This window comes from Dermacentor andersoni, chromosome 10 (assembly GCF_023375885.2).
Source record: "Dermacentor andersoni chromosome 10, qqDerAnde1_hic_scaffold, whole genome shotgun sequence".
Lineage (NCBI taxonomy): Eukaryota > Metazoa > Arthropoda > Arachnida > Ixodida > Ixodidae > Dermacentor > Dermacentor andersoni.
In genome coordinates this window covers 101,853,030-101,878,190 of record NC_092823.1, presented here as the reverse complement: position 1 = coordinate 101,878,190, position 25,161 = coordinate 101,853,030, and the positions used below count along the sequence as shown (strand labels likewise).

Sequence of the window (25,161 nt, the reverse complement as noted above, 5' to 3'; positions counted from 1 at the left end):
TTTGCAATGGAAGGAACCAGTTGCTGTCGTTCAAGCGCGTACGAGGGGAAAATGCAACATATTCGCCTTCGTGTCGCATTCACGAAGCGCTTTAGACATCTGATAGGTTGCAATGATACTGGTCCAAAGTTTGAATGCTGTGAGATATCAGAAACATTTGTGTAACCTCTGTTTGTATGTATGTATATATTTATATATTGACACAGTGACGTGGGGCTCCCGCATCGCGGGACGGCGGGGGCAAAGGCCGGCGCCACGAAAGACGACTAAGCGCAAGCTACATGCTCTTCTTCTGGACCGCCATTAAAAATAATAATTTCTAATTTTAAGAAAATATAGCATGAAAATTATTATTAACGATTAGAATTCATTTAATATCTCATCTACAGTAAAAAAAAAATCTATTTAGGTATTTATTTTTTTTCGACTCACTGCCGCCCGATTCATGGCCAATCCCCCGTAGTAGGTTGTGCTATAACTACAGGCTCCAAACCAAACCAAACCAAAGCGAAGTGTCCATTTTGTAAGACTCCGTCTTCAATCTACGTTACAATTTTCTGGTGGAGGTGCTGGGTACATCCTACCACTACCAGACCGAACGTCACCTACAAGGCCAGTACGAAGTCCGGTCGAGCTGACTCCTGTTCACGTACGGACAAGCCGTCGACTTCAAGGACTGCCACCTGAGCACGAGCCTCTACCCAGTCGAGTCGGAAGGAAGAGTACATCAGTTCCGTCTTCTTCCTCAACGGCACCGACCGATGTCGTCCTTAACCAGCCACGAATCCCCACATCCTTCCATGGGGACACCTTCGAGGATGTTGACGACTGGCTCGATCACTTTGAGTGTGTCGCAGAATTCAACGGCTGAATTCCAGAGCGCAAGCTACGCAACGCCTACTTTGCCCTGGAGGACTATGCGCGCACATGGTTTGAGAACCGTGAGGCGGCCTTATCGACATGGGACGAATTCCGACGCCAGCTAATCAGCACATACGCCAGCCTCGATCGCAAGGAGTGAGCTGAATCCGCAATTCAGGTGAGAGTACAGCGGCCGAACGAAAGCGTCGCAATGTTTGTCGAAGATATGTGCCGACTTTTCCGACGCGCGGATCCATCCATGCTGGAATAAAAAAAGGTCAGGAGCTTGATGCGCGCTGTCAAGCAATAGTTATTCAGTGACCTAATACGCAACCCACCAAAGACCGTTGAAGAGTTTCTCGCGGAAGCCATATCAATGGAAAAGGCACTGCAGCAACAAACAAGACAGTACAACCGCGACGTGTCGACCCTATCGCGTAACCCTCTCGCTGTACCCTTGGACAGTACCGACGCCCTGCGGGAGCTCATTAGGCTTGTTGCTCGAGAAGAGCCCCAAAAGCTTCAGGTGGCTCCGGCATCGGTACCGCGACTCGCTCTGGCTGAGGTCGTCCGGGAAGAAATAAGGCAGGCAGTACAAGTCCCGGAGCGCGGCGAAACACCATAGTACGAGGTACGGCAGCCAAAGCCTCGCATGTCGTATGCGGGAGCTGCGCGAAGTTCGTTGTCTCCGACTTTTCACGATGCACGCGACATCCCGGACTATCATGATGTGCGCGCCGTTGAACAAGCAACTGGCGACTTCAGGACTCGCCGCACGGCACTCATGACTGAAACACGACCACCCGCAAGAGCTACGTATGGCGCACTGCAGACCGGAGGCCCTTGTGTTTTCATTGCGGTGAAGCGGATCACCTCTACAGGGTGTGTCCTTACCGGCGAGCTGGGCTCCGTGGATTATGGTGAACGCCCCCTAGAGATTGAAGCCTACCTCGCGGACGCCAGGAGCTAGTTTGGCCCACGATTCCGTGACCCCCGGTCACCGTCACCTGCCCGATACAAGTCTTCCAGCCCCGTCTTCACGCCGAGCGCAACAAGGCGTCGCTCACCCAGCCCCGCCTCCCGGAAAAACTGAGTCCAGCGACCTGCGGAAGTGAGGTCGCTGACGTTGCGAACGCTGAAGATCCTCCACTACGACCACCGCGAAATGACCTAATTGAGACTCAGAGAAAACAGTGTAGTTCGGTGCCAGTATCTTGCGACGTACCAGTTACCATAGATGACCACGAAGTCACGGCTTTAGTCTACACGGGTGCGGACACGTCTGTTATGAACCAGAATCTCGCGCGTATACTGAATAAAGTTTTGACGCAATGGACCGGACGTCAGATTTGTAGTGCAGGAGGGCACCTCATAACTCCAATGGGCCGGTGCACAGCACGAGTGCACATTCGGGGCTTCACGTACATCGGCGACTTCGTCATTATTCCTGAATGTTCAAAGGACCTTATACTCGGCATGGATTTCCTTCAGGCGAACTGTGCCATCATCGACTTGCAAGAGTCCAGAGTCAGCTTCGCTACTACGCAAGCCATAGCGAACAGTAATGACAACGACAGTGACATCGCGCTTCGCGTAGCTCACGATCACGTCACGTTGCCACCCAAGAGCAGCGTGCTTACCCTTGTCCGATGCGACATGGAAGCCGACGCCGAAGGAATTGCTGAGGCAAACATCCCCCTGCTTCTTGGGCGCCACGGCACGTCCACACTTGACGCCATGCTACCTCTGGCTGATAATAGCCCGACCAGCGAACACGCGGAAGAGTTCGTGCAAAGAGCCGAAGAAGCAGGCCAGCTTGCTCGGCATCGTATCCGGAACCAACAGCATACCGACACCCTTCGATACAATCACGGTCGACGCGACGCCCATTACAATACCGGCGCCTTCGTGTGGGTCTGGACGCCCATCCGTCGCCGTGGACTCTCGGAAAACTTGCTCCACCGGTATTTTGGTCCCTACAAGGTTACGCGCCGCCTCAGTGACGTGACTTACGAAGTCGTCCCCTGCAGTTCTGACGCTGGTTCGCCCCGTCGTCGTACTCGCGCTGAATGCGTTCATGTAACGCACATTAAACCATACTATGCGCGTACGTGAACGCCGAGACGCACCTGAGGAGCGCCATTTCTTGTCGTCGTTGAAATAACTTTTTCATGCGACCGAGACGGTCGTTTTTCGCATAGGAAGCAATTGACACCATGTTGTGGGGCTCCCGCAACGCGGGACGGCGCGGGCAAAGGCCGGCGCCATGAAAGACGACGAAGCGCGTAACCTACACGCTCTTTTTCTACCCCGCCATTAAAGCGAAGTGTCTGTTTTGTAAGGCTCTGTCTTCAATCTTCGTTACAATATATATATATATATATATATATATATATACAGACGTACATTTGTAAACAAAGTGTTCGCAAGGAAGGAGGTTACACAAAGAAATGGTGTCCATCAATAAGCAGCTTACAAATGTTGGTATTTCGCACGGCAACAGGAGTGTAAAGCGCTTTGGTTTTCCGTCGCCCCACTGTGTCGTTTATTGCAGCCGCCGGATGTTTCAAGCACCTGTTGACCAATCTGTCTCAAAACTGCCCAGCGCGTCTTCGAGAAAATTTGCAACATGCTACGCCGGGCAAACGTCTTCAGATAGCTAAACCCGGAACCAGGCACAGAACGCGAAGCGGCAAGTGCGCGCTTACGCTGCCGCAAAAGCATAAAAATAGTCTGCTTCGGCCAGTTTCACCACGTTGCGTCAACGCTCCTAGCACGATACTTGAATGAGGTTGAGTGGACCGCACGGCGCTCTCCCGCGGATGCGCCGCGTGTGGAAAATGTGTATTACGGCGCTGCGAGCGAAATGGATTGGGGCGGAGACGCGCTCCACAGCATATTCAACGCGCTTTCACTGTGGACGTGGAGGCCGACTGCACGCGTACTCTCTGATAATGGTGCTTTATTTCAGCTGCAAATTTATATTGACACCCTTCTGCTACGTGTACATATTTGACGCATGGGTTATACAACATGACGTCTTCAATTCTGCTGTCGTTGTCAAGTGCGTCGTCTGCTAGCGAGCGCACATCCGTTGCGCGCACGCTGGCGGACACCCAGTTTCTCTCGCAGAAAGTCTGTGCAGTAAACTTTTTTATAGTTTTACTTGCTTGGGTGCGGCCCCGACTCTCGTTGGCCGATTCTAATTGCAGTTTTAGCCAAGTGCTATCTCTAACACTGTTTCCTAAAATTAACACGCAATTTTTTGCCGCAGAAGCTGCGAATCTGCAACATGAAGCTACAAAAAAAATTTATTGATGTCGCGTCATTTTATGGACTCTTCTTGTTAGTGGCATATCGATCGGGGAGAGTGATCAAAGAAAAGAATATTATAAAGGAATGCACCAGGTTTATTGACTGCGGTGGCGCGAAGAGATGCAGATGTCCTTCTTATAAATAAATAAATAAATAAATAAATAAATAAATAAATAGATATCAGAGGTATACATGCAGGAGAAAAATTGTCAGATATTCTAAATGCACTGATTCAAAACGTGAAAACTCCCGACCGGATAAGCGTGTTTTGTTTAAAAGCTGCACCAGCACCAGTTGAGCCAATCGGGGAGACCGGGAAGTCTTTACCACAGTAATCTCCGTGTCTTGTCTGGCGGTATCCTTCAACGTGCCAGCAGGCGTAATGAAGTAAAAACATATTCAGAAGATCGTATTCGACTACAGAATTCACTATTAAAAATTATCGAATAGCCGTTTCCATGTGAATGTAATGCATAAAAATACATTTGAAGTCTCGAAGGCGAGGGGCCGATGAAAGTGAGGAGCCTTATTCCGAATTATTGTGCTGCTGGAGATTGCTGGCTGTTGCGCAGAGGAGGATCAATCCCATCGAGAATTAACGCCCGGGTGCTAATCAGTTATGGTGAACAAGTTCCCAGCTGTCATTGAATATAAATGCCCCGTTTCGGGGCAGCATTAAAATATCCTGACTTGATTCAGGCAACGAAAAAAAAAGTTTTTGACAGCATATATTAGCTTCTGTGCAACTCATTAACACTTGGTGCTCAATGTGGTGTCGCACTTACCTGCTTCAACGAACACAGCAGCTCTACAAATATATCCACGTGTGTGCGAGGCATGCCGTTCTTAATAGCTTCATTATTGTCCTTATGAAAGTGCACCGGGAAACAGAAAGTAGTCGTTTATAATATAGAAGATGCTTAGTTGAGCGGACGTACACATGGGAAAGGCATTAAATTTAGGTATGGATTATAAGATTTTCGCCACACGTTTTTCTCAGAAATCCAACTCGAGAATAATTTCTTTCGTTTACATCCCTATAAAAAGCCGACGGCCGCAGCAGTTCGAGCGCTTTTTCGCTACCTGAGGGCAACAGACTTGAGTGCCCGACTATAGACATCCTACACATAAGCTTTCTCTCTCTCTCTTTCACTCCCCATTCCCCTCCCCACGTGTAGTGTAGCAAACTGGACTCAGTCTGGTTAACCTCCCTGCCTTTCCGTCTTACCTTCTCTCTCTCTCTCTCTTTAATTAAAAAGTTCTGGCGTTTTACGTCTGGCGTAATGATTGAAGTGCCCTGTTCAGTTCTCATTACGTAGGGCTCTTTAACGTAAACCTAAACAAAACTACACGAGTGTATTTTTTTTTTTTATTTCGTTACCATCGAATTCCGTGACCTGGCTTCAACCCGTGAGCTTGAGTTCGGCAGTACTATGCCCCATCCACCATGCGGCAACTAATTAGGCTACTGTGCCATCTTTCCTTTTCGTTGTTGTTGTTAAGCATGGACTGGACAAAAATTTCACAAGGCTTGCGGGCAAAATATTAGCACATATATAACGGCTACCTACAACTGTTCTCGGCGCCCGAGGTCCGACCGCAATAAAATAGCCCATACCAATCAATTACTTCGCATTTTGTTACGCAAGGAAAAGGCAGACATGAATGAAATGTCGCACTGCAGCTTTTTTTATATATGAGAATACTTTGCGGAAATTACTGTACAGGGCACCGTATGGCGCAGATATGTTTTCTTTGTTTGAAAGGGCAAGTAGGAAGTGTCAGGTCTTTCCGTCCGCCTTTCGCAAGACCTACCGACGGAAAACTATATGCGCAGAAGTACACACGAGAGATCAAGAAAAATATTTGTTCTCCAACGGGTACCGTATAATGGCGTAGTGGAATGAAAGCCGACCCTGCGACCACAAAGCACGCGCATTCACCGAGCGTCGTTAAAAAATTAAATAAAGATGAGAAAGAAAGGCATGTATTCTTAAGGCATAAATACATGTCATACCTCATTATAAATACTGATCGTGTGGTATCAATGCATGCACCAGCGTGCGAAGTAGGACAAATGATCCTTCCGAGAAGCTCGCTGCGCCGCCACAGTGTTTGTCGTCGCCGCACGCCTCATTGCAAAGCATGCGCCGCGCCTGCCGCTCGTCCCTCTCAACCGTATTCTACTGCACCCTACTCATACTACACAAGCGAGCCGATTCCGACAGATGGCGACTCCGTAAGTCCTTGCCCCATGTAGTCTAAAACAGGCCTAAGATATAGTAAAAATCCACGCGCAATTAACGCGTCGCGTAACTGAAGGGGCGGAGAGGGCGCGCGACATGGGAAAGCTCTAGCGTCGAGGTCTCAAGGGTAGGGAGAGTGCAGACGCGAAGGGATGTCGCCAGTTTCAGTCACTCCCTCTCTTTCCGACAGCATTCAGTGTCAAGGCGGCGTCGGCAGAGCCGCATAACGACCCAGGAGTACGCTCGTGGGGCGGCGCTAGCTGGTTGTGGAGGTTCATCACGCGACCGTCGCATAGGCTTGAGGCGTGCGGGCGCTAACTTCTACGTGGTTTCCACTAAGACGCGTAGGTGCTGCAGAAGGACGCCTATGAAAGGCTCTGCTGAAGGCAGCACCAAATATTTTAATAGTAGCAGTGGGAGCGGACGCACGGTTGATACGGGAGTGCATCAGTATTTTACAGGTTAGTGACCTTTTTTTTTCTCGTTGACCTTATTTCAGTACAACCACCGCCCCCTGTAACGTGCACGCTCTGCATTCTTTTTTTCCCCAAATCTTTCATCGTTCAATGACACTGCTCTGTGCTATGATTGCCGATAAGGCACCATCATTTTAGCCCTTAGAATAGAGGACAGGACCGTTAGCGATTTGATAGAAGTTGCATGCATTGATGGAAGCTATATACCAAACACAGTTAAAATTCTGGTGAAAGTGCCCAATAACCTACATAGCAGTAAAATATGTTGTGTTACATTTATTATGCGAAAAACATTTGTGAGCGTTGGGGATTAGAAAGCTGTAACATGTGCTATGATCTCAAGTTAATGCGACTTAATTTCTTAATGAACGACGAATTTTAGAAATATAGAAATGCGTGTTGTTTCTATTCAACTTGTGATCATTCTTGATCATTCTTTAATGAATTGGTGGGCGTCGAAGATGCGCTGGCTTTATGGTGCACATATATAACGGTTAGCACATATAGGTTAGCACATATATAACGGCTACCTACAAGTGTCTTCGGCGCCCGAGATCAGACCTCAGTAAAATTACCCGTACCAATCAATTACTCCGCATTCTGTTGCGCGAGAAAAACGCAGGCATGAATGAAATGTCGCACTGCAGCGTTTTTTTTTTTCTATAAGAATACTTTGCGGAAATCTGAGTGCAGGGCACCGGATGGGGTAGATATGTTTTTTTTGTTTGAAGTGGTAAGTATGAAGTTTCACAGGTTTTTCCGTCTGCCTTTCGCAAGACCTACCGATGGAAAACTGTCTGCGCAAACACACGAGAGATACATGCTGCTTGAAGATCTAGAAAAATATTTGTTCTCCAAAGGGAACCGTACAAAAACGTAGTCAAATGAAAGCCCACACTGCGACCAGAGTGCACCCGCAGTCACCGAGCGCCATATAAAAAAATAACATAAAATAACATAAAGAAGAAAAAGAAATGCACCTATTCCTAAGGCATAAATACATGTCATATCGAATTATAGATACCGTTTGAGTGGTATGAATGCACATACCAACGCGCTAAGTAGTACGAATTACCCTACTGAGAATTATCGCCAGCAGTTTCCCATGGTGCGACCTCAATGCGGTCCGATTGACTTCGCTTGCAGCGCCGCCACAGTATTTCTCGTCGTGGCGCGCCTCATTGCAAAGCATGCGCCTTCCCTGCCGCTCGTCCGACTCAACCGTATTCTAGTACACTCATACTACCCAAGCGAGGCGCTTCCGACAGATGGCGACTCCGCAGCTCCTTGGCCCCTGTAGTCTAAAATGCCTAAAGTGTAGCAAAAATCCACGCGAACATAACACGTCGCGTGACTCAAGGCGCGGAGATGGCGCGCGATAAGGGAAAGAGCTAGCGGTCAGGAGTCAGGGTAAGGAGGACTGTCGCCAGTTAGTGAGTCGCTCCCTCTCTTTCCGACTGAATTCAGTGATAAGACTCATCGGCAAAACCGTATAGCAACACCCAACAATGGGCTCGGCGTCCGCTTGTGTGGGAGGTTTCAGTACGCGATAGGCGCAGGCGCGGTAACGTCTACGTTATTTCCACCCAGAGGCGTGGGCGCTGCACCGGCCGAGAGGGCTCTTCTCCAGGCTGCACCAAGTATATTGATAGCGGCAGTCGGGGCGGACGTACGGTTGATACGGGAGCGCATCAGTATTTTACAGGTTAGTGGCTTTTCTTTTTCATTGACCTTACTTCAGTACTACCTCCGCCCTCAATAACGCACGCTCTGCATTTTTTTTTTTAAATCGTGCATTGTTCACTGCTCTGTACTATGACTGCCGATAACAAAAAACCCTCAACCCTCATTTCAGTACTTAAAATAGACGACAGTACGGTTAGCGATCTGATAGAACTTGTGTCGATTGATTAGAAGCTACCAAACACAGATAAAGGACTGGTGAAAGTTCTCAATAATCTATACAGCAGTAAAATAAGTTGTCTCATTTATTATGCGAAAAACAGAGTGGCGACCGTTGGGGATTAGATCTGGAGCTTGCCCGACTTAATTTCTGAATTAACGAGCAACTTTAGAAGTGTAGAAATGTGTGTTGTTTCTATTCAACTTGTGATCATTCTTGATCATTCTTCAATGCGTTGGTGGGCATTGAAGATGCGCTGGCTTCATGGTGGACAACAGCTGCAGGGTGGTCGTTAGGGTTAAAACTTTTCCACGGCTGCTGTGGGACGGTGAGCTAGCCGCTACCTTCATTTGGCTTCTGGGCAGTTTCGCGCTCCGTTGCGAATGAAGCGAATTGGGGCAGATGTCGAGCCGGCCGGTGTTAGTTACGGTTATTTAGAATATTAGTTAGGTTATTTAGATTTAGTTAGTATTTCCTTCGGCTTGGTCCAAAGAAGCCTGATATTTCGTGGCTTATACTCGAGTATGACGCAGAATGACGCTGACTGCACTTCTGGTGTGACTTACCGTGATTGTTTAGCGCGTGCTGAGACCTCTGGTTAAGGAAAGTCAAATATTAAACAGGCGATATTAGAAATTCAAAAACGCTGAATGTTTCCTTCGCCTTCTGCACCTCGTCTGCCGGTTTTCTCTCCTGCGTATTTGTCCCGACAGCCAGCGGCTCCTTTTTTCGGTGCACAGAAACAGGGTACAAATTCTTTGCGCACTGCTAACAACCACCAAACACGCGACGCCTGCGGCACCCCGGGAGATGTAGCGCGCTTCTGCCACCGGCGCATCTCGGCTTTCATGTGCATTGCGCAAGTCCCTGGATGCGGCTTCCGACCGTTTCGTATGCCGCAACAGTCGCCACCGAAGCCTACGCTAGTGACCACAGACCCGCTTCGGTTTCACAGCCGTTTGATATTCGTCCTTGCTTTTTCCTCGTCGCCCTTTTTTCACCCGTGCGTCGTAGGCTAAGCGCAAGCACTACTGCGGCGGAAAACCGATTTCCGCAGTTCCTGAAGCACGAAGTGCGTTGTTGTCCTCGCTTTTCCCACGCTAACGTTATTGAAGCGTTCGTCGATGATATCAAGTGCTTTGCGTTTGTCGGCACGGGTTCTTCTGTATCTGTGGTTAGTGAAAAATCTTGTCGCTCGTGAACCATGATGCCTTCGATACTATCGCAGCCAGTGCACAAGTTCAGCCAGTCGCTATGTGCGCTGCCAGGTTGCGGATTCAAGACATATTGAAATTAGCTGAATTCTTTGTGCTAACTTGTTGCTTCCGCAATGGGATTCTCTCTTGGGACATTCTATCGCGTCATCATGCCGTCATTGACCGTGCACGTGCTGAGATTCAGTTTTCCGTTCTGTGTGACTTGGCATCTCACGGCTTGCACGTTCATGATGCTGGCTGGATCATTGCAGCTTCGGATAATGACCTTCCTCCTCACAATGCTGCCGTTGTCGCCCTTTCGCGCGCATCACTTGCCGACGCGACGGTATTGTTTACACCCGCTGCCGTCCTAAGATGCCGCCAGGGTATATTGTTGCCGTTCGCTCTCCTCATGGCTCTCCTCGGTGCTGCTAAAATACTAGTTTCTAAGCCACATTCGCACACTTTCGCCTTTATATATCTGGGGCCATACAAAAATGCACATCGAGAAATTCAGTTAAGGACATTAGAGTGTGAGCGTGAGCATGGATGATATCCAAGGTCTGTACCCCGTGCGCGGAATCACACTGGCTAATGATCATCGTAATAGCCGATCTACAGTACTCTATGCGTTCTTACTCAGATTTAGTTCATTGATGAAATTATGAGAGGTAAAAAAAGTGAACCGACTGTTTTGTTTGAGGTAAAAAAAAACAACTAAATTTATTTCGATTCTGCTGACCGTCGACAAGCGATATCGGAGGAGCGCAAGATAGCCCGTTGACGGAAATAATGAGGCTAAAATTGGCAGTTTCTTCGAACTACCCCCGGAATGAGCTTCCGGTCATTCGCTCGGGTATTCCATCGGGTTGAATGACCCACCAATTCAACTGACCCATCGGGTCAGTTGAATCGGTCTTTTCGATGTGGCTCCGCCAGGCATGCGCTTTATAGAGACTCTGATTATTCCGTCTCGTCCGAGAACTTCTCGCACTTGTCTAGTTTCCCAAAGTTGCCTCAGTATATAGTGTCCATGGATTAAAACGAGATTTCCTTTCTTCAGTGCGCTTGACAAATTCGGCAAAGCGTAATGTGCTGATTGGAGACTCGTCAGATACCACTTTTCCCAACGGTGCCAGAATTCGTCGACCATTCTTTGACGGTAGCGCCAGCGACGAATGAGTTGACCAGGGGGCTAAGCCAACTGTGTATCAGAACCGCTGTCAGGAAAGGAGGTCAGTCGCTTTCGTAACAGAAAGTGAAATGATTCTAGAGGTTCGAGTTCGTTCGCCTCCTTGTTGATGTTCGTTCGCCTCCTCAAGTTCATGAAAGTTTCCATTTCAGTTAGTTTTTTTGTGAGCTCCTCGAAATTGCAATAGTTGTTTCACAGGACTTTCCTCAATAATGTTTTCATGGACCACACCGTTCTTTCCCAGAAGCTACCCTACCAAACAGCTCTCTCAGCTATAAATTTCGAGCGGATCTGGTGGTTTTTGAAGAAATTCTGAATTTCTTCTCTGCTTATGGTTGTCCATAATCACCTTAAATCCTTACAAGCGCACTGGGTTGTCCTGGCGTTGTTAGAAAAGATGACTTGACAGAGACTTGACAGACTCCTCTTCTCGAGGTAAATCTTCGGAACGCCATTAGGAAGTTTGAGTTGGATATCCCGATCACCAGTTCATGGTGTAGTGTGCGGGTCACTGCATATGTGAAAATAACGATTTATAGGTGCTGTGATTTCCTGGGTTCTTTGTGTTCAGTGGTCTAGCAAAGTCTACACCGGGAACATGATATGGGGTGCCGCCCTCTCTCTCGAGGCAGAGGATCAAGTAGCTCAGTAGCAGCTAAGTTGCAAGTCACATTTCTTAAGCTCCTTTTTTACAATTTGCTTTCCACTGTTGGCCACAAATGGCTTCCATTGTTGTGCGGAACCTTGCACCTAACGTAGCGTAATAGATACATGTGTGCACAGATACGATTCGGCTATTAAAAGGTTCAGTTACTGTTCCAAATATTCGCTCAGTCGAGTACCTATCACCTGGCCTATCAATTCTATTCTTGGTAGAGAAATTCTCCTAATCGGTGCTATTCGGGACTTTGAGACGACCAGAGTCACCTTTGGTTCTTTGATTTCGGAGATGCTCAAATATACAACTGCGCCGTCAGCTTTGAGGCTGGCATCTGTGAAGGTGTTTACTTCCTTCCAGCTATAGTTGGGCGAGCTACTGTATTGTTTTGGAACTGTTACATCCGTTAAAAGGTGTAGCTCGGTGTGCCACTGCGTCCAAGCTGCTTTGACTACTTCAGGCAGAGGAGCGTGTTACTCAGTGCCCAATTATCACACTGTCTGGAATATCATCTTGGTTATCACCGCTTTAGGAAAAATAAGACTAAGTGGGTAATATATAAGAGCCGATGCCGAAAGGATGAATTGCTTCGTGATGATGTTTCGTTCTAGGAAATCTAAGGTGGCCTCCATGCAAGACAAATGATCTCTCTCCTCATCCTATACAAGTCCGAAGAATTGTGAGATACCTGCTGCTGCGCATTCCATGTAGCCAAGGGCACTTTCGGTTCCTTCTTTGTTAAACAGTGGTTGGAGTAACTTGGAAATTGAATTACACTTGCGCAGTGTCATGCTTGCTCGATTTATGGCATCTAGTTCCTCTCGATAGAAATCTGCAGCATCCGCCACTGCGTTCACTCCTGTTATGGTATCACTCACGTAAGGGCTCTGGCTGATGGTATTTCTTATTTTCGGATAATCTCTTGTCGTGCAGAGATGATGGCACATGGTGCCTCCTGGGAAGAATGGACTACGTGTTACGCTAAGGAGGACCCTTGTCATCCTTCATACTGCTATGATGCTCTGGGACTTGATTTGTTGGAAGGTGCCCACACCAGAAGAAGTGGAGGGCTTCGCGCTCCGCCGGTTTCACCAAAATATGCAGAAATGCCTTTTCAGTGTCGGCACTTATCCAATGCGATGAATATTGAAGTTTAGCAACCCCTTAAGCAAGTCTAGATTCAATGTCGGTCGCTGTACAAGGGTTTGGTTTATAGATATAAATCTGCATCGTGAGACGATGCGTCAAGTACGGCTCTAACATTGATCAAAACGATGTCAGGCTTGAAGACTGCATGATGACGCACGTAAAACTAAGGGTACGGCACGCAATTTCAGTACCTTTGTCAGGGTCTGCTCAAGGCTTTGAGTGAACTCTGGGTTTGCATAGTAATAGCTACAAATATCAATTTACGGGATGCCTTCCGCTGTGTCTTACACTGCCTCAGACAGCTGAGCGCTTTGGGTCAGCGCTTTCATTTTGCACAGTAACAGCTACAAATACCCTTTTAACAGGATCATCATCATCAGCCTGGCTACGCCTCCTGCAAGGCAAAGGCCTCTCCCATACTTCTCCACCTACCCCGGTCATGTGCTAATTGTGGCCATGTTGTCCCTGCAAACTTCTTTATCTCATCCGCACACCTAACTTTCCACCGCCTCCTGCTACGCTTCCCTTCCCTTGGAATCCAGTCCGCAACCCTTAATAACCATCGGTGATCTTCCTTCCTCATTACATATCTTGCCCATGCCCCATTTCTTTTTCTTGATTTCAACTAAGATGTCATTAACTCACATTTGTTCCCTCACCCAATCTGCTCTTTTCTTATCCCTTAGCGTTACACCCATCATTCTTCTTTCCATAGCTCGGCGCGTCGCCCTCAATTTAAGTAGAGCGCTTTTCGTAAGCCACCAGGTTTCTGCCCCGTAGGTGAGTACTGGTAAGACACAGCTATTATACACTTTTCTCTTGAGGGATAATGGCAACGTGCTGTTCATAATCTGAGAATGCCTGCCAAACGCACCCCAGCCCATTCTTATTTTTCTGATTATTTCCGTCTCATGATCCGGATCCTCCGTCACTACCTGCCCTAAGTAGATGTATTCCCTTACGACTTCCAGTGCCTCGCTACCTATTGTAAATTGCTGTTCTCTTCCTAGACTGTTAAACATTACTTTAGTTTTCTGCAGATTAATCTAGAGACCCACTCTTCTGCTTTGCCTTTCCTGGTCAGTGAGCATGCATTGCAATTGGTCCCCTGAGTTATTAAGCAAGGCAATATCATCAGCGAATCGCAACTTACTAAGGTACCCTCCATTAACTTTTATCCCCAATTCTTCCCAATCCAGGTCTCTGAATACCTCCTGTAAACATGCTATGAATAGCATTGGAGAGATCGTATCTCCCTACCTGACGCCTTTCTTTATTGGGATTTTATTGCTTTCTTTATAGAGGACTACGGTGGCAGTGGAGCCGCTATAGATATCTTTCACTTTGTTTATATATGGCTCGTCTACACCCTGATTCCGTAATGCCTCCATGACTGCTGAGGTTTCGACAGAGTCAAACGCTTTCTCGTAATCAATGAAAGCTATATATAAGGGTTGGTTATATTCTGCACATTTTTCTATCACCTGATTGATAGTGTGAATATGGTCTATTGTTGAGTAACCTTTACGGAATCCTGCCTGGTCCTTTGCTTGACAGAAGTCTAAGGTTTTCCTGATTCTATTTGCGATTACCTTAGTAAATAGTTTGTAGGCAACTGACAGTAAGCTGATCTGCCTATTATTTATCGTCTTTGGCGTCCCCTTTCTTGTGGATTAGGATTATGTTAGCGTTCTTCCAAGATTCCGGTACGCCCGAGGTCATGAGGCGTTGCGTATACAGGGTGGCCAGTTTCTCTAGAACAATCTGCCCACCATCCTTCAACAAATCTGCTGTTACCTGATCCTCCCCAGCTGCCTTCCTCCTTTGCATATCTCCCAAGGCTTTCTTTACTTCTTCAGGCGTTACCTGTGGGATTTCGAATTCCTCTAGACTACTTTCTCTTCCATTATCGTCGTCGGTGCCACTGGTGTTGTATAAATCTCTATAGAACTCCTCAGCCACTTGAACTATCTCATCTATATTAGTAATGATATTGCCGGCTTTGTCTCTTAACGCATACTTCTGATTCTTGCCAATTACTAGTTTCTTCTTCACTGCTTTTAGGCTTCCTCCGTTCCTGAGAGCATGTTCAATTCTATCCATATTATACTTCCTTGTGTCAGCTGTCTTACGCTTGTTGATTAACTTCGAAAGTTCGGCCAGTTCTGTTCTAGCTGTAGGGTTAGAGGCTTTCATACATTGGCGTTTCTTGATCAGATCTTTCGTCTCCTGCGATAGTTTACTCGTATCCTGCCTAACGGAGTTACCACCTACTTCCATTGCACACTCCTTAATGATGCCCACAAGATTGTCCTTCAATGGTTCAACACTAAGGTCCTCTTCCTGAGTTAAAGCGGAATACCTGTTCTGCAGCTTGATCTGGAATTCCTATATTTTCCCTCTTACCGCTAACTCATTGATCGGCTTCTTATGTACCAGTTTCTTCCGTTCCCTCCTGAGTGATATATTTTGTCTTAATTTATTATACTTAGGACTACTAGTCTACATCATAATTCCAAGAAATATGAATGCAATAAAATTATCACTTTGTTCTGTGTGCATTAGCTCAAGTAAAGGATTTTAACGACCAATACAACTCAAAGGGCTACTAAAGACGTTGTTGGCGCGCTACAGGTAATTTCGACCGTGTGGCATTATTATAAACCACTGTACGCGATATTTTTTTTCCACCCCACCATCATTGAAACGTTGCCGCCCCGGCTGTGAACAGAATCCGCGGCCTCTGCTTCAGCACTTTAACACAATAGACAGGACCTAACGCATCGCGTTATTTTTTTTTGTGTGTCCCAGATTATTACGGCCAAATTCACGTAACCTGAAGCGGTTGTTTCTCAGTTGTTCAAATAGCACTTCCACAAGAACCTGGTCATTAGTCTCATGTAAAATGGTATATTTTATTGTAGGAATTGAGGGTGTTGTGTCCTCTTACGGCGGTTGATGTCTGTGGCAGTGATCTACAGACCCCTGGGCCTGGAGATCTAGAATGGCTGTTTGACATTCTAGATCCATTGTTACGGGAAGTAAAGCGTAATTATGCTGAAGACTATTTAGAAGATTTATTTGCAAAAGCGATCGTGGTGATGACCGGTGTATCTGACAGCTCGAAGAAATGACGAACCAGAGTAAAATCCAGAGAGGTCAGCTCCACCATTTTCCTGGCTGCCGGTAGCGAAGCTTGGTCACCGCGGAAAATAACGGTCGTCAACTTGACCTTTTTGCATCAACCTTCGACTTTCCCACTTCGCCGTTCCAGAAAGGAACGGCGACGCGAGAAACTCGCTTGGACCTTTGCATAGCCTCGCATGTGCACAATGCCCTTCAGAGCTGCCTGGGCGTCGCCACAATAGCTTCTTAACGGCTGTAATTATCAGTGAGTTCCCGACAAAGTGTTACACAGTTGCAGCGCTTACCTTCAACTAAAGTACTAACTTTCGCAGAGTAGATAGAATTGCGCAGAGGAGGTAGGGACAGCAGGCAGTGAATGGGTAGAATAACTGACGCAGCCATGAAACGAGTGAATGGCAGCCTTGCTACTCTTCGCTCGCAGTTTCCATACATAGCGTTGCATAGGAAAGGGAAAAGGCAACGTTGCGACTACACACGACAGCGGTTGCAGACAAACTGGATAAATTTCAGTTGAAGCTACCGTAGGGTATGCTTCTGCTATTTCTGGAAAATAAATGCCATGTAAATTGTTTAAACGAACAATTGACGCACAGCGTGCAGATTCAAAGCCTCATTAAAGCACCATACACATAGCTGACACTATGATCGCACGAAAAATCAGCACTTCTGTTCCCTACGCGGTAGCTCCGCAGTGACGACATTGCTCGAGGTCACGGATTCCACCTCGACTGCTGCAGCCGCATTTTGACGAGATCGAAATACAAAAACGCCAGTGCACTTAGAACAGGTGCACGTCAACGAGCACCGGGGTGTTAAGATTGATGCGCAGTCTACCACTATGGCGCGCCTCGTAATTGGATCGTAGTGCTGGCATGTACATCGCCATAATTTACTTAAAGTTTAGCACTTTTGCCATGAAGCTATGTGTTGTGCGAAGCAGTGACCTTGATAACCTTATTGAAGCTTATCATAAACGGCGCACGACAACGCCTCAAGCAAACGCATCTCACTGTGCTTTTTGTCTATTACGCAGACAAACAGCAGTGGCGCATGCAAAGTAGCGTTCACCATCAATTCACCGCTCTAGTATTGCGCTAAAGACTGAAGAAAGTAAACATTTGCCTTCAACATCACCGCTATTTATGTCAGGTAAAGCAAAGAGTAGAGAGAGTTTCGCTTACATCGGTTCCCACAGTGCCTGGGTTCCGCAATTTTTTTTTTTTACAGTAGTTACGGTAACATATAAAGGAGGCACTTAATATGCACTCGATATGCAAAGGCCCGTTTTGCTCGTCTAGGGGACACACGTCATTGCAAGACTGCCGCTCCATGTTCTCCCCGCCACACTCGTCTTCGCTTGCGCTCACTTCTCTCCTTCTTTTAAGCCGACCATCTACTTGATAAACAAGTTTGGAGACTGCCTCCAGAGGAGAAGGAGCTTTGTAGACACCCGGGCTGGGCGCACTTTTCCCGTTGTGAACACGCGCGTTATTTCAGTCTGCCGAAAACATGACACACACCAGAGCCACAGCACATGACTCGCCACTTGAAGTCGAATGTCGCTGCAGCTGACCACATGCGAGACAAGGATTCGCAAATAACTGTTATGCTAAAGTCGCTCACGAATGTCATGCGTCTACTACTCACAAACATGGACACTCCACCTGCTCCTGGCACACTGCAAGTAATGGACACATTGAGTCCAGTGCTTAAAAGCATTGCGTAGCACCATAGCCCATCCCTCTTTCGCCTTCCACAGGGTAGTCAAGAAAGCGTCTCTACTGCAGTAGAATGCCCGGGGCCTCAAATCAAGAGTTTCAAATTTTGTGCACTTTTCTTCGAAAACCGTTTTCCTGTCCTCGTAATTTGCGAACTGAACGTCCAGAATATCATCCGCCTTTTCGGCCATGAGGCATTCACGTCCTCTGTCTGTAGTGTTGTGAGCGAGGTCATTTTATATATTACATGTGAAATAACATACGTGATGCACTCAGTCTCGCCTCACGACGACAACCAGTTTGTGTGTTTAACGGTAAAAACGAAGGAGCTTACGTTCACTCTTGTCGTTGTCTACATTGTTCCTTCAAATCGCTTTGACTCGTGTTATTGACGACACCCGGCCCTACAATTGTCACCGGAGATTTTAATGCTCACTATCCGCTGTCGGAGAGTTTGAAAATGGACTCTAGGGAAGGAGAATAGCATCCCTTTTCAGAAAGCATGGCCTTTATTGTCTCAACGATGGCAGTCCGACATATTTACGAGGGCTTAGATACAGCAGCTGCCTAGATTTTACACAGGCCTCTCGGCGTCTAGAAAGAAACGTGTAATGGTTCCCAGACATCGGATCACATGGAAGGTACTGTATTCCCACTTATCTGAAGCTCAAGGGACTATTGAAAACTCCTCCACAACTCTTCGAGGAATTGACCAGTCGGCATTTCGGTCACACATGGAGGAAGTGCGTCAGAAAGGGGACCACTCTAGTCAATGGCACGCAATTAAAAAAGGAAGTCATGCAAGAGGCACGTGCGGTTTTCAGCCTTTCCCGAAATATGAAGAATATGGAAGCCGAACTATAAGGACTAAAATATATTCGCCGACGGGCTGAAAGAACATGCAACAGAACTAAATCCATCCACGTCTTCACATAGGCAAGGCGGATGCAAAAGAAGATTCAGCGCCGCGTTGATGTACTACAGTCTCAAAGACGGAAATCATTTTCTGAGTCGTTGGATCCACGTCAGCGCTTATCTCAGATATGGAGAACCGTGCGTGGGTTTCTGTAAATGAGCCATCTGTACCAATTTTAGAAGAAAAAACGGGCCGTTTTGCCTGAAAGGCGTAACATTCACAGTGATGGCAAAATATTAGACAATAACATGAATTAAATTTCGTAGGCTAATCAGCTGTATAAATTGCATAATATGACTATATCAAAACTAAATTAGCAAGGGTGGCGTCATGCCCGAAAGGTAAACGGGAACAGATATCGCTGTCACAACGATGGCTCGATGAAAAGCGCCGGCCAATAAGAACGAACTCTTGTACTTACTGCCCGTCGCTATAACGCCTCTCCTAAACTTGAGAGTGCGTGATCCCAACACTATAACAGCGCACCCAAGACAAGGACAACAGAAGGAATAAAACGACGACACGGCGCTGTGTCGTCGTTTTATCTCAACAGTAGGCGCATGAGAAAGCAGGGCTCATGAAACGATCGGCCACCTAAGCTCGCCCAGCTTCTTTACCAGCCTCGGATTTGGTGCAGGATAGGGCACACGGGACCGTAAGCGTTCAACAACGCAGGCACCCATGCGCTGCCACGGCGGGGCTAGAACAGGATATACAAGATAAGCTACTCCCCTAGCCTGCACTTGGTACTTTTACCGCGATAACAACTGCTCACCCCTCTCCCCCTAGGATGCGCCTATTGGGCACGCGGAATTAAGGCCCCCATCAAACCAAATCCCGCTAAGCTCCCCCTCGCATGCTTTCCTTCGCATTCACAAGATACGGCGCATGGGGCGCAAACGGATCTGATCGCATCTGGACTTTATTCGGAACCTCATGACGATGGCGAAAATGAGCCTGCCTTCATCGTTCATATAACTTCGATCACTAGCTGCTCAGACCCTGAAAAAAATGAAAGGTTATATTGTGTTGGGCTGACTCTCCCACTATATGTGCTATTTCTACCATGCTCGTGATTTAAGTGTCCTAGAGATGAAAATTTGCAAGAAAAACAAAAACAAAAATAGGCTACGCTCGTGTAGTAGTGAGCAAATTGTGTTTGTAATCTGAAAGTCATAAGATGACCTTTGCCAATCATAGGGATTGTGTGTTTCTTCATAAAAAAAACGTGTTCTCTCATACGACCACCCTTTAGTAAACTGCTTTATTGGCTGCTTTCTTAAACTAGTCTCATTTCAGGACCATCTAGAAAAAAGTTTTTTTGCTCTTGTACATATCACTCCATATTAGCGTCGACACTAACTTGATTTTCACGGAATCGTTTTATCATCTCAGCCAATCCAATAAATATGTTGACAACGACTTACACTCAAGGAGACTTTTCTCAACGCTGTCTTTATGAGCGATTGAGAAAAGCGCTTGAATACCTATCTTTGCAGGTTAACCTGCGCAGCAGGTCTACCAAAACCTGAGCAACATGGGACAACCGGTGCAGATAGTATCCGTCGATCAGAACCACATTATCCAGCTGCATAAAGAAAAGCTAGAAAAGATTTTACTTGATCCCAAAGTGAAGGACAAGGCCGTTGCTGTGGTCTCCATAAATGGCGCTGCACGCAAAGGAAAATCTTTTTTAATGAACTTCCTGATACGATATCTGTGCCGTGGCAAAGAATCAAACTGGATGGGTGACAACGACACTCGGCTAGAAGGATTCGACTGGAGCACGAGTATGAATCCAATGACCAAAGGCATATTCCTATGGGACGAGGCCTTTCTGGTAAGATAAACATGTTTGTAGAAATATGTGTATCTGCAATTATGCGTTTGCAGGTGCCAACGTCTGACGGTAACGAGATGGCCGTGTTCCTAATGGACACACAGGGGGCTTTTGACAGCGAGTCTACAGCCGATGAAACTGCTAGCCTCTTCGCCCTAAGCATCCTGACAAGCTCACTGCAAATCTACAACGTTTCAGAAAGCATTCAGGAGGACGATCTCCAGCACCTACAATTTGCTGCTGAGTATGGCAAGACCACACAAAAGGTATTCAAATGTGTCGTGTAAAAAGTTCCAGTGCTTTCTTTTGGCACGAAGTAATTTTTTCTGGTATTCGAAAATGTCCCACGTCCGTTATGTATCATTTCTCCCAGTGCCGCGTGAGAGTTTTGTCATGTCAGATGTACATTTAGTGCAAATGAAGGAAGTTTCAGTTTAATACTTCTCTGTGCTCTAACGCTTCTGGCATAATTATAATTGTCTCAAGTGATTACTTAGCATTCGCCTTTTATTAGTTATACAATGTTTGCAGTTGAGTTTTCCAGTGTCCTTGATGAAATATACAAGACACATCGATTATGCTTGTAAAAAGAATAGGGGCACTCATTGCTAATGTGTAGGCAAGTTTTAAAGTATGTGATTTAATTAGCACATTTGCAGTAAATGAGGCACTGAAGCACTCGTGAACGCAGTTTTGTTCAGCTAGATCAAGTCATTGTCAAACCAGCAAACTCATACATGGTTATAATTGTGTTGTGGTAGCAGAAATCGTGTCTATTTTCAACTTATCTTCAACTGATGAGGCTCACAATCACACGATTTTCCAGGATTGTGAAATTATTTGGCTAAACCACGAGTGGACATTAGCCCTAGTTGACACCGCATTATCCAGTTGCCACTTATGTTCAGGCGAAGGCTACGCTAGTATTACTAGGAGGATAACAGGCAAAAAATGGCACTTTTCTTGTGCTCAGAGGAAACCACAAAATGCGGCTGTCCCTGTCGAAAACAATTTATTGCTGCACCACAAAATAATATTTGAGTCATGCGTGGCCGTAGACCTAGCCACTTCAATAGAGAGCCTTTGGTTCAACAAAGACTACGGAATTTGTGATGCGGTCCCACATGAGTTTGGTGTTCTCAGAATTCGCTCGTTCCGAGACACACGAAAGACCACACAACACCAGAGAGAAGTTCCGAAAATTTACGGAACACAGTTATTGCAGCGCAGCAAAGCTCACCTGATGGGAAAAGCTCACGTGGTTCGTTTGGGTATCTCTTACACTACTGGTCAGTTTGGAAGCTCTTCTGAAACAATCTGGTCGGCATTCCTGCTAAATTTCATGCAACTTGACCTCCTGCGATAGTAATAGCATGTTAAAAAAACGTTCAACTTCGCTTTTCTTTCCTTTTCGGTCTAACTCGGTTATAAAAGTAATATTTTTATACCTAATTTTGTTTCATCGCACTTACTTTTTATCGGAATTTGCTGCCATTTAAGGTATATCTATTTTAGGAAACCAATCATGAAACTTCTGAATTACTGTTGCCTAGGTTATCTTTTTCTTACAATAATAAAGCTAGATAACAATAGTTTTTAACTCATTTGCAATTATTTCCTTGCGAGGAGCAATATAGATTACTTTGTAACATTCTTATTGAACTCCTATAAAGCTCAAATATTCTAAAAGCGGCCCTACTTTTCCCACTTCAAGCAACCACAAGAGAATAACCATACAAGATCTTGAGAAACTATAATCACTTTTGAAAGTAGGATATTATCCATTACAGACATCAATTTCATCAAATTACTGTTATTATTACGAAAGAAAGGCTTCTGAAACGCATGCATCCTTGCCTTATATGGCGCGTCACGGTTCGCTTCGTGCCGCAATGAATGGAACGAATGACAAATGCATGGAACACGGCGTGCCTAATCGTCACGCTCGTCAACATGAACAGACTTGTCCACCTGGTGTGTGCGACGAGATTATGCGCAGAATGCGCAAAGCCTACTCGCCTCTTTACAATGTTGAACCCCTCTACGTCAAGGAGAGGCCTTACTCCCGAGCCCCTCCATATGAGTTGCCCTTACGTGTCCCGACAAGGCCCCCTACTAGGAGGCCGTAGAGTGAAGATGCCCGGATGGTGGAGGGTAGAAGAAAGCAAGCGAGCCGCCACATTTGGTCGCATCTTCTCTGCCTTCACGTGAAGGTGCACGCACGCTGAACATTTTTATGTTTTTTGTTAGAGCTCACTTCTAACCCGCAACGATGTATTAAACTTCTGTTATTTGTTTTTACATCACCTCATTTTCCTGTCGAACCAGCTCCGATGGTTAACCTGGTTCGAGCTCCAGGCAGACGTTGTTGAAGGTTCACAAACCCCGTTCCCTCAATAGACGTTGTATGCGTTACATATGCGTTATATCTTGGGTACTAGGCGCGAACACACACATAAACAAGAAAGGAGACGGGACAGCGCGCCACTTATAACTGCTTTAATCGGAGGCACACCACACGCTTATAAGCCGTCTTAGACGTAAGGAAGACAATCAGATCAAGATTAGAGTCAGATTAGAGCAAGTAGATGGAAATAAAGCTATTCTATATAGAAGCGTACTGGTAAAATATTTCACACTAGTGTACAGAAGAAAGGAAGACGCCTTCCTGAAAACTCGGTGCAAGAGCTAACATTCACAAAATCGGTTCCCCAGTGCACAATGCGGCAGCTGTACCAACCATTAGACGCCTTCGGTGGGGCCGCCCAAATATGCAGCCCTCTAACGAAAGTACAGGAGGCAAGAGGCCACATTAAGGAGTAGATTCCGTCCCTGGATCTAGTGGAGGTCGACAGTGTCTACCGACGTTGTTCACCTTTGCTACGAGATTCGGAATTATCCTCACGGCGTAACGTGGGGGAAATATTCCTTCGAAGCTGGCCCTGTCGTCATCTCCCAATTCCCCAACTGCATTACTTTTCCTAAGCTGATGAGCCATCCCTGTTCTGAAGAAGCAATATCATTATCATCATCATCAGCCTTTGCAGCCTCCGAAGCTTTCTACTGCAGTCGTGCCAGCAGAAAAGGGCAGCGGCCGCAGCGGGGGGCTTTTCCTTCCTGCGCGCTGAACAGCCGCTACTATGCTTTCAGATGACCCAAAGCTCTTACGTCACAACACGTGCCTCCCGAGGAGCTCTAATGGAGGGGGTACCATGCCATTCAGATGCCATTCACATGCCAATCACATGCCATCACATGCCATGCCAACCACATGCCATTTGTATTGGCGTCTGTCTAGTGGCGATGGAAGTTCGACCGCCGACCACCGCGAAAACATGCAAATGTGCCAAAGAAAACTACTCATTTAAAGAGGTTGAAGGCTTGGTGAGGTGATTGCTCACGCACTTGTTCGAGGTGTGCCATGTGTACCAGTGATTAGAAATATCCGTAACCCAAGAGTGCAATGGGCTGTGAGAGTTTAGCGCTTTGATGAGATGTAACTATTTGTTCTTGAAACGTGTATAATAATTTGGCTAATCTTTTCACATTCTTAAAATGGCTATTATAAATGGGGTGAAAGGCCAAAGATGACATGTATCAGGTAAGACGAGCGAAGAATGTTTTAAACAGCAATCTTGAATTGGAAATTAGATTTTTTTCTTTGCTAAAGCCTATAGGTGTTCTTATTGCCCACTTCTGCCGCTGGAGGATACTAGCACCTCATGTTTTACAGAAGCATAATGTTAATGTTATTTCTTTTGCCTAATAAGAACTATGAAATAATAATTATTAATAACTTCGTAAGTATTACAAGTTGAGCAGGTACCAGGCCACGGTGCTTTAGCGTTTTACAGCGAATGTGTTAAGGGCTAGTTCCCCCAGGATCGTGTCCGTGTGTAGGCACAAAAAACCCCATACGTGACCTGATCGGGAAGACAGTGCAATGCCAGGCCGACCCGTGGCGGAGGCGCACTTCGCCATTAAGGGGCCCACATACACAGCTTGGCTGGTCATCCATTTTCGCACAGTGGAAGGACACTGAGGTTTTTTGTTTGCCGGGGCACTTCGTACTGCGAGTGATTGTGGTTGTGAGATCTGCGAGGGTGGTTTTTTCCTTGCCCTTTGCAGTTTTTTTTTAAACTTTGCACATACACTGCTTATGCGCGTATTCGTTCTCTTCCTCGACTTGAACAGTAGGGCTGCTTCTTCAGAAATAATGAAGAAAAGATAATAGCATTTTCCTCATATTACCACTGCAGGACGCAAATCCGAAGCCGTTTCAGAGGCTAGTCTTCCTGGTCCGAGGATGGAAATTCCCTGATGACCAACCATACGGTGCGGATGGCGGCTCTCATGTGGTGGAAGAGGTCATGGCGATTAAAAAAGAACAACACCATGAATTGCAAAGTTTACGGCAGAGTCTCTACTCTTCCTTCTCAAGTATTGAAGGCTTTCTTCTTCCCGATCCAGGAAAGGTAAACTAATTTCTTGTTCAAGTCTACAGCTAAAATTACGCCTCTTTTCCATGCCAAATAGGCGATGCT

At 46.4% G+C, this 25,161-nt stretch overlaps 1 protein-coding gene across 3 annotated transcripts in view; it reads left to right on the top strand.

The window, feature by feature from the left end:
- Positions 1–6,636: 6,636 nt before the first annotated feature.
- LOC126543586 (atlastin-1-like) overlaps positions 6,637–25,161 on the top strand; it is a 58,069-nt gene continuing 39,544 nt past the window's right edge. Inside the window, exons 1-5 of one of the 3 annotated variants that reach the window (XM_055077689.2) lie at positions 6,637–6,883; positions 8,489–8,603; positions 20,277–20,617; positions 20,671–20,883; positions 24,877–25,092. In XM_055077689.2, coding sequence (XP_054933664.1) covers positions 20,315–20,617; positions 20,671–20,883; positions 24,877–25,092 — 732 coding nt within the window. In that variant the 5' untranslated portion in view covers positions 6,637–6,883; positions 8,489–8,603; positions 20,277–20,314. Of the gene's footprint in view, positions 6,884–8,409; positions 8,604–20,276; positions 20,618–20,670; positions 20,884–24,876; positions 25,093–25,161 lie in introns of those variants that run through there. The other 2 variants (XM_055077690.2, XM_050190695.2) reach the window with 2 other exon arrangements.